Source organism: Tachysurus fulvidraco, chromosome 20, assembly GCF_022655615.1.
Source record: "Tachysurus fulvidraco isolate hzauxx_2018 chromosome 20, HZAU_PFXX_2.0, whole genome shotgun sequence".
NCBI lineage: Eukaryota > Metazoa > Chordata > Actinopteri > Siluriformes > Bagridae > Tachysurus > Tachysurus fulvidraco.
This window is the reverse complement of record NC_062537.1, coordinates 9421806-9432083: the sequence shown is the minus strand read 5'-3', so window position 1 is coordinate 9432083 and position 10278 is coordinate 9421806. Positions and strand designations below refer to the sequence as shown.

The 10278-nt window shown below is 38.9% G+C and overlaps 1 protein-coding gene across 1 annotated transcript; it reads left to right on the top strand.

Moving 5' to 3' along the window:
* Positions 1-602: 602 nt before the first annotated feature.
* ets2 (v-ets avian erythroblastosis virus E26 oncogene homolog 2) lies at positions 603-6613 on the top strand. Its single transcript, XM_027151556.2, has 9 exons — positions 603-773; positions 1483-1553; positions 2348-2468; positions 2719-2838; positions 2950-3150; positions 3524-3739; positions 3838-4101; positions 4196-4314; positions 4520-6613. Exons 2-9 carry the CDS (start codon positions 1494-1496, stop codon positions 4733-4735), a joined length of 1317 nt encoding a protein of 438 aa, XP_027007357.1. The 5' UTR covers positions 603-773; positions 1483-1493; the 3' UTR covers positions 4736-6613.
* Positions 6614-10278: the final 3665 nt, after the last annotated feature.

Here is a 10278-nt window from a genome sequence, read left to right as displayed (position 1 = left end):
CCATACATCCATCCCTTCTCTAGATAAGTGATGCGCACAACCAGACATACACATGATATAAAGCTGCGTTCAGGTCGCAGCATAAAAAAATTAAATAAATGTAAATAAAAACATGATTCTTCTGACAAGGTCATCATCTTTCCATGTTTTGGTCATGTTGTGTTCCAAGAGCCTGTATATCCTATAACCACACTGGGGTTTATCACTGCGCTCCTCTGTGTCCATTTAATTTACAATGGTTACTAGAGTCGTGTTGCCACATCGTGGTTACTAGAGTAGTGTTGCAACTCTTTCTTGTTCAATATTGCTTAATTGGAATGTTACATTACATTATTAAACACCTTGCAGACAGCTACTGTGTGAGAATGAAATCAATATTCCACCAATCAGAACAGAACATTCAACAGCACTGTGGAATAAGAATTAATACAAATTATTTCATGACTGAGGTTCTTGAGTAAAAAAAAAGTGAAACCATCTTCTGTCTTCTAGTGAAACCATGGTAATGTTTGTTCGAGCGTCAGACCAGTTTTTACGACAAGAGGCGGAGTCTTGTGGCCCCGCCCACCTCCTCCTGTAAAGAGCGCTGAGAGGCGCGCGCTCCTTCATTCATCCGCAGATCTCTGTGTTATTAATACGCACCGCTTTAGTGAATCAGCCGGGCGATTATTCACTGGATTACTTTCAAAATATAGCCTGTTAATTAAGGACTAACTCTACAGGGAAACTGCGTTTTGACAATTCTTTACTGCCTCCTCGGAAACATTCAACAGGTCAGTAGGCTTTGGTTTATGATCCTTTTGGGAATTAGGGACGATTACAGCTGAGCTGATCCCAGCAACTCGCACCCGTATTTAGGATAGTCGTCTAGTTAATTGGCTTAGTTTGTCAAGAGATTAGAGCAATTCTTAGTAGACATATTAGTTTGAGATTTACATGCATGGTATGAATTATATAATGGGTCTCGACCGCGATGTTTAATACAGATAATCTGGTGGTCGCTTATCTTGTTATTCCAGGGTCCTCCCAGGCTTCTAACTGCTGTGTGATGAGTCACTTCTCAGCAATGAGGAATCCCAACTAACACAACAGCCCCTTCCCCAACCACCAACCCCAACTAACACAACACCCCCTTCCCCAACCACCAACCCCAACTAACACAACACCCCCTTCCCCAACCTCCAACCCCAACTAACACAACACTTCCTTTCCCAACCCCAACTAACACAACACCTCCAACCAACACCCCCTGCAACCACCAACCCCAACTAACACAAGACCCCAACCACCAACCCCAACTAACACAACACACCAACCCCAACCAACACCCCCTTCCCCCTATAAAAGTGTAAACTATGGGTAAAACATAAATATGACGCATGGCAGGAATAAACGCAGATTGGACCATTTAAGTGCTTAGCTTGCGCGCTGTATATGAGGAAGTGAGACTTTAACAACTTAAATTTCTTGGTTATTTTGCAGAGTGCGGAATAATGTGTGACTTCAGCATGGACCAAGTGACCCCTCTGTCATCAGGCTACCGGCGCCTAAAGGTGAGCAGCACAGGCTACGTTTCCTCCCAACATGTCGGAAGCTCTCTGTTAGTTTTCTGTATAAACCTGATCGTTTGTGTAACTCACAACAGTCCGAATTAAGTTCACATCTAATTCACACTTCAATCTAACGTTCAGAGGGATTAAATAATTCTCATCAGACCTAGTGATATATCATCATCAGACCTATTTATATATCAGATTCTTTTCATTCCTTCTGGTTAATTTAATATAATAAATTATATGACGTCATCTCGGATTCAGAATCATGTGTGTTTGAAGCTTTGTAGCCGAGTTTGATCGCTGTAAAAATGGGTCGAATCGAATCGAATCTAAAAGGAACAGGACAGGTTTTAATCTGATTTTGAACAGTAGCCCTGCTGCTTCCTCATTGGAGGTTCTGCCCACGCGCAGCCTGGTTGATACGGAACAGGAAACCCAAATATGGTCAAAAGGCTCCAACTTTTCGTGTTTGAGTAGTAATGCCGGTGTAGAAAGGGAGCGCCCTCGTGGGCTTTTCTCTCTTGTGCGTTACTTGTGTGACTTTCAACAGACATTGTACATTTTAATGACCCATTGTCTGTATTTTTATGTAATTAGCAAGCTTGTCATTCAGATGGCCGTAAATATTATTCTGAATTTACTGCTTACTGTAATTAGTTTGAGGACATGTTGGCCCTTTAGTGTGGTACAATGATATTGTGGCACTCACTATGCTCATAAAGTGATGCTTGCTTGCTTGCTTATTTATTTATTTATTTATTTATTTATTTATTTATTTATTTATTTTACAGAGGCAGGTTGCGTTGGAGCTGTTTGAAGACCCCATGTCTCTATTCTCTGGTTTTTACCCATTAGTGCAGCAGGAACAGGCAGCTCAGGAAGTCCCATCTGGTTTGGAGTGTGTTCCACAAGGTATGAGACCAAAACACACCCCATGAGAAATACATTAGTTCAAGTTTACAGTCAGTAATGCATTGTACACATGACTCAAAGGCACAAAGAAATGCTAGCGTGCACAGACAGGAACAGAAATTTTGTATAGGCCCAAAAAATAAATAAATAAATAAATGAAAATGAATGCCATTTTCATCAATCTAAAATTGTAACGTTAGAGCCGTAATTTCATTTTGTCTTATGGAGTAGCTTGTTTACTGTTTTTCAGACCTGGGACTATGCTCTGTACCACTGCTGACTCCCTGCAGCAAAGCAGTGATGAGCCAAGCACTGAAAGACAGTTTTAATGGATTCAGCAAAGTCCAATGCATCTGGGGCATCTCAAACAGTGAGTCACTATCTGCTTCTTAATCTGTTCAGACATGATAAACACACAGAGGTTTTATTCATTCAAATGAGTTTTAGTGTTTAGTTTCATGGTTAACGATTCATCTTTCAGATCCATTTAAATGGAACAAGCAGCATGTCCAACAGTGGCTGCACTGGGCTGCTAGTGAGTTCAGCCTCACCAATGTGAACTTCTTCAAGTTTGATATGAGCGGCCAGGAGTTGTGTGACCTGGGGAAAGACGGTTTTTTGGAATTAGCTCCAGATTTCGTGGGCGATATTCTTTGGGAGCACCTAGAACAGATGATGAGAGGTAAAGCCTTTTCTCCTGCATGTGTTTATGTGGTTTTTCTAAAGCAGGCATCTTAGTCATGTCTGTTTTTGTATGTCTGTGTATTTTAGTGCATTTAAATAAATCAGTATAGATATAACAAAATCTCTAATTCTTGTTAAATAAACAGCAAACTATTGATTCCACTACGAATAAAGCATATTTTTAAAATAAATGCCGAGCAGAGATATGATGAACATTTAGAGATGGGATTTTTAAATATTTCAGTTTTGCAGTGACCTTTTCAAACAGCTTAAAATAATAATAATAATAATAATAATAATAATAATAGTAATAATAATAATAATAAAAAATCTCTGTTTTTAATACATCTCTCAAATGTTTGTGTTTAAAGGTTTCAGTGTGGAGGACACACAGTATGCGCTTCAGGCCACAGAGAACACTAGCAGCCTCCTAAGGGAGTTATTTGAAGCCCCGGATAGTCCCACCCCTCTGATCTCTGAGCCAGATTTCTCCATGTTCCCAAAACCTCAACTGAGCACGGTGAACGTCAGCTACATCAATCAGGAATTCCCAACTGGCAAAGCACAGCCACACCTTAACACACACTGTGAGTCTAATAAACCGTTTGCTTAAACAAATCTGTGTCCTGACATGCTGTTAGAACATTATGATGATTATAATGACAATTTGTCTGTCATCCTGTAGTTTCATCCCATGAGCAGACTTCTGTCGAGAGTGTGGACAGTTTGGAGGGAACCGAGCGTGTCCTGCACTCATGGGGCAGTCAGTCATCCCTGGCCGACACCCAGCGTGTGCCATCTTATGACAGTTTTGATGACGAGTACAGCGCAGTGCCACTGAGCCTGGGCAAGCAAGGCCTGTCCTTTAAAGACTATGTACAAGAGAGAAACGAGCCGCTGGAGCAGGGCAAACCTGTCATCCCTGCCGCTGTGCTTGCTGGATTCACTGGTGTGTGGTGCATTAGTCTCTTTCATTCATTTTTGTACTTTTTTACTCTCTGACTTTAATTAAACCCATGCTATTAATGTGGTGACCTTTATAGGAAGTGGCCCTATTCAGTTGTGGCAGTTTCTGCTGGAGCTCCTGACAGATACAACCTGTCAAGGCATCATTAGCTGGACTGGAGATGGCTGGGAGTTCAAACTCACTGACCCTGATGAGGTAAGGGAGTTAGCATTAAGGTCTTCACTATTTTAGATTAATTTAAGTGTCTAGTAATAATAAGTCAAGGTGACTGGACATGTTTTATTCAAAAGGATTAAATTCAAAAGTTGTAAATATTACCAAGAATATATGAAATATAATGAAAATCAACATATGCGAGTACACAAATTCTCACAAATTTTGGGCACGTGTTTCTCGGCAGGTGGCACGCCGCTGGGGCCGCCGCAAGAACAAGCCCAAGATGAACTATGAGAAGCTAAGCCGTGGCCTGCGCTACTACTACGACAAAAACATTATCCACAAAACAGCTGGAAAACGCTACGTCTATCGCTTTGTTTGTGACCTCCAGAATCTCCTGGGCTACGCTGCAGAGGAGTTGCACGGCATGTTGGGAGTGCAGCCAGACACAGAGGATTGAACCCAGCAAAATGCCTTCATGAGTGGTGTGTTTGTTTGAGATGGGGAAGTGACCCCCGTTGTCCACTGTTACAGTCGGGCTCTTTAAAAGGTCTGTGTCCTGAATGATGGCAGTTACGCAGCTGCACTTCAAGCCTCTGCACTGGCTGCACTAGAAACGTGCAATTTTCTCTGTTTGGTCTGGAGCAGGACTCCGCTCTCAATCTTTACAATGGCCACACTTCGGAAAGACAGGAATTCTGAAAGTGAGCGGACATCTGGTTCAAAGATTCTCATGCTTTATACACAGATATGAAATTCTATTTAAAAACAATGTACGTTTCTTCAGAGCTGGTCAGGAGTGTGTTTAGACTAAAAGAGAAGTGTACAGAGAAGCTTTTACAGAATGCGTTTATGTCGGCAGAGAGAACTGGGTGCCTGTGTAGCACGCTGTATTGAGACTGTTGTTATGTAACACATGCTGTTGCCTTTACTGATTTGCAAAGTGCTTTAAACTCCAGACTTGCACGCTTCCTTTGTTACTAGAGAGCCATCCAGCATATAAGCCAAGTATAAACCTGTAGGTCTGTGTGCTTTTCTTCTTGCAGTCTTACTCAGATGTGTATTTTCAATAGACTATGATTGTAAATGAATACAGTGTATAATTTATTTGAGCTTTTGCGATTGCAGCCGCTGTAATGAGCACATTTTGTATCTGGGTAATTGTTTGTTTTTTTTTTTTTTGCAAAAGCCAAAGTGACATTCCAATGTCAGTATTTAATTTCATTCCAAGAGAAACTTGCATTAAGGTTAATAGCGTTGGTAGGAAACTTGCCTACAAAGATTTATATCAGATTTTGAAACAGCAGCAGAACATTTTCTTGTTGTTTTTTTTTTTTAGTTTTTTTAATAACTAAACGATACTGTACATTCTGTCGAAATGGGCCGTTTACTGCAAGTTTTATTTATCTTTGTACATGTCTGAATGTATTTAGCTCTATTTATTTAAATCAAAGCCATATAGGCACTCAGAGGATTCTCCAAATCATGATTGTTAAATTTTTTTTTTGTGGTTAGTTCTCTTATGTGTATATAATATTTTGATAACTATAATTGTGTTGGATCTATTTAATTGCTGTTTTTAGCATTATTGAATATAAGCAGTAAAGGAAACTGATAAGATGCAAGATATTTAAAAAAAAATCTAAATCAAAAAAGTGACTTTCATGGAGGGGAAGTTGAAATGAGGTCCTGTTGCTATTTGAACATGTTTTGTGAAACTGCATTTAGCTTTTACACAAATATCGATGTCTTGTATGTTTATAAAATTATTTTTCTACATAAATCCTTTGTGTTATGTTGTTTTGCAGTATTTTATGGGTTGTGTACTTGTTTGGTAGAACATATCAAATACAGCTTTTACAGAAAGAGAGTGAACGAAAGAAACAGCAATATGAAGCCATCTGCTCATATACATGGTAAAATCTGATCTGGGAAATTTTTTCTATTTTATTTATTTATTTATTTTTACAGTTGGAAAGGGAATAGCTGATCCTGGAGCTAAACCGATTGAAAACTGTGATCTGAGAAAAACAGTATAAAGGCAGAGAGAGGTGTAGTACTTCTTGAAAACTAGACCAACAACAGTCACACAACTGAAATTTTGAGAATGAAAAGTTTGCACCCTAGAACTGAACAGAATAATAAAATGAACAGTGTTTAAATTTCTCTAATTTTGGGACAAAGTCTATCATTGCTGGAAGCAGTGATTAAAATTTCACGTGTCCCTTTCGCTCACTGCTGTTCAGATTACATTACAGTGTACACTTTGGCAGTCAGAACATACTGTATGTATCACTGATGACACTTATGCTGATGTGAAATAAATGTTTTTAAATGATTTCAGGTGATGTTAAGGGTTATCTTTTAATATGCATATGACACCATGCCTTATACAGTGGGTTCAGAAAGTATTCATACCCTTTCATTTTTTTTTGCATACACACTTTGTGTTAAACATCACAATAATCCATAATCGCATCTTCTGTGCTTTGAATGATCTTTGCTGTCGCTAGAACTTGACAGCAAATTCAACTGATTAGATATGATTTAGAAAGGTGCACACCTATGTCTGTATAAGCTCACACACTTTACAGTGTGGGTCAGATCTGGGCAAGGGTATAAAACTATTTCTAAAGATTTGGAAGTTCCCAAGATGTGACCAAGCCAATGGCCACAGTAACAACTTCAGAAATTCTCTGTCGAGATGGCGAAACATGAAGGAGGAGGAGACCTAGACTCAGAAAAGCTCAATCAATCAGCCAAAATAGAAGCCATTCCTAAGTAAAAGGTTTATAGCAGTTATTTAAAGCATTGGGCTGAACATCTCTGAATGTCTTTGAGAGACCCAGGCAAATTTTTGCTGTGTCATTATATGTTGTGGGTACATAGGTGGGCATAAAATGTAAACAATTTTTTATTGAATTTATGACACAAAAAAGGATGCAAAAACTGAAGGGCAGACAAAGTGAGAGCACGTACAGAACCACAGACAGTAAACCGAGCTTGGAATTGATCCAGACATCATCGAGTTGTGCACCACAACAACCAGGAGATTTCAAATGAAAGATAAATAACAACAAATAAAATATCAGTAATATACAAAGAACATGAAGATCTATGGATGTACATTTAAATCTGGCATTGTCTCTTATACTGGATAATTTCCCTGACTAGAGCATTTGATAATCAGCATCCAAACAGCAATGGGCCTCACACTTACATAACACAATGTTTAACGCCCCCGCATGCACACACACACACACACACACACACACACACACACACACACACACACACACACACACACACACACACACACACACATGCACAGGCATGCTCACAGAGGGTGTGAGTGAATGCTTGACACAAATGCACAGTCAGTGTCGGGAATTTCACATGTGATTGATATATGCTCTAGGAGTTAGTGTGCGTTCATGTGTGTGTGTGTGTGTGTGTGTGTGTGTCTCAATACTGGAATAAACACACCTGATGTAATGCCTGTTCCAGTGCATTAACTCCCATCTGTCACACAAAATCGTTATTGCATAACATAATATGCATGACAGTCACGCATTTGGGTCTTTTGTCACGCTCTCCCACCACACATTGTATTCTCACGTAGAAAAACTTACTATTTATCATATATTTAATAAGCCGCAGCACCCAAAATGTATCAGTCCGCACCGCTGTCTCTATGGAACCAGGAAAGAATCAAGCGCGTCTCAACTGGAGTTCTTAGTCGAGCCTGACACTTATCAGCCAATCAAAAAAAGAGGCTACACAATAGCCATTTAGAAAATAGCACTATTGTGTCTGGGTAAGATTTAACGCAAAAACCAATGGAAAAAAATATTCATTAGCGAGGGTATTTTCGATGGAAGAGGATGTCTTCAAAACTTGAGAGCCCTGGTTGAACCTATAGCACCACACCGAAGTACCTTCATATGCTGAAAGTTATCCTAATTGTATCTGGGATTATTCAATATTGTATGTACGTGAAATTGAAAAGGTGCATGAAATGAACAGGATTGTGGGCTCTATGGGAAAGGTCATGTTATTGGGTTACATTAATTAATAACACCAATAAGGATGAAGCTGCCTCTCCAGCAGTGTTGTAATGTAACAGAGTAAAAATACTTCATTACTGTACTTAAGTAAAAATGTCACGTATCTGTACTTTACTTCGCTATTTAAATTTGTCAACTTTCACTTTTACTCCACTACATTTCCTAGATAAAATGTATACTTTTACTCCGTTATATTTCCACTAAGCATCTTCGTTACTCGTTACTACAAAATAAAATCATAAAATCATCACTGAACTTTTACTTCAAATACTTAAGTACATTGAATATCAGAAAATGACTTTTGATACTTAAGTACAGTATATATCAGATACTTTAAGACTTTTACTTGAGTAATATTCTAAAAGGTGACTTTCACTTCTACCAAAGTCTTTTTCTACTACGATACTTGTACATTTACTCAAGTATTGCTTTCTAGTACTTTATGCAACACTGCTCTCCAGAGAGTGATTGTGTCCAGCTGAATGCACCATCTTCACTGAGTTCTCTCACCTGCAGAATATCTACAGCAATCAGTGCTGGAACATAATGAAAGACCACAGTCTTTCAAACAATCAACTTTTCTCCCTGTTGCGATCATTGAAGCTCTTCCACTCCCTGAAGGCCAACACACAGAAAATGAGGAGGAGCTTCTTCCCATAGGCCCTTAACCAGGACAACACCTAGAACTTATACATTCTCTGTTTATTTTCTAATCTTGGATTATTTTTATTGTAATTGACACAAACAATTTAAAAAATGCTCTTCTCCGAATCTACTAAATATGATTGTGTATATGATTGTCAATAAAATTTGAGTTTGAATACACAGTGTTTATTTAGGCTCATTGAACCACATACTGTTTATTTAGGCTCATTGAATGTCTTCACACAGCATACAGTATGACTTAATAAAAACCATCCTCATTGGACCACTGTCTGTATCAATTACTGTTGTCATGTGCAGTTTAAGGTTATAGTTGTAAGCTTTATGCAGATGGTATGGTTGTGTTGGATTGTACACCAAGTTGTTCTTCTATGGTAAAGATGCCTAATTTCATTTACATTTATGGCATTTAGCAGACACCCTTATCCAGAATGACCTACAACTGAGCAACAAGGGCCCAGCAGTGGCAGCTTGGTGGACCTGGGGTTCAAACCCATGACCTTCCGATCAGTAGCCCAACACCTTAACCACTGAGCTACCACATCCCACGCTCATTCATGCTTGTTTTACAGTAAAGATGATTGGTTCGGTTCATCTGAATCACAGCAACGCCTCCAGAGCTTCTTCATTACTGCGGGCACAAAATGTTCAACAGTAGCAAGTGGTCACATCTCACACCAGCCCTCTTTGTGAAAAAGTGCGAGAAAGATCTGATGTGTCACATCCACAGCTTCAAATGCTCCCTCAACTTCAGTGTCTCGAATCAGGTTATTTTTTTTGACTGCTCACTAGGAAATGTTCCAATAAACTGATTCATGTATTAAACTGAAAGCTGTGAGTAAATATCTTGTTATTTTTTTTATGGTCCCCTTATGTTTTAAAAGGATTTCAATCTGTTGAAGCCATATTTCCTTTAGAGCTGCTTCCAGTAGAAGAAAGAAGAAATCAAATGAAACAACAGTGAATCATGACTCATACTTTGTACAGTATGTCAGGCTAATAACTACACACAATAACAGGAGATCAAACAGGCTGCTTCAGTGGCATCTGTATTTATCTAAGTAGGTTTCTAAGCATCGGGCAAAACCTGCATTAGACTATAATCACAAGCAAATACAACAGACAAGCAAGATGATTTCTGACTCAACCACAGGACTGTATGTTTTTCACAACAGTGTAAAATCCCTCTATCATAAATAAACATTTAAATAAATATAAATTGTAATATTTAAATATTATTTTTGGCTCCAGACTGATATCAGCATGAGAATGG

Coding starts and splice junctions, on each gene's coding strand:
- ets2 (XM_027151556.2), top strand. CDS start 1,494: ATGTGTGACTTCAGCATGGACCAAGTGACCCCTCTGTCATCAGGCTAC. Junction 1,554..2,347: donor CAGGCTACCGGCGCCTAAAG/GTGAGCAGCACA, acceptor TTTATTTTACAG/AGGCAGGTTGCGTTGGAGCT. Junction 4,102..4,195: donor TGTGCTTGCTGGATTCACTG/GTGTGTGGTGCA, acceptor TGACCTTTATAG/GAAGTGGCCCTATTCAGTTG.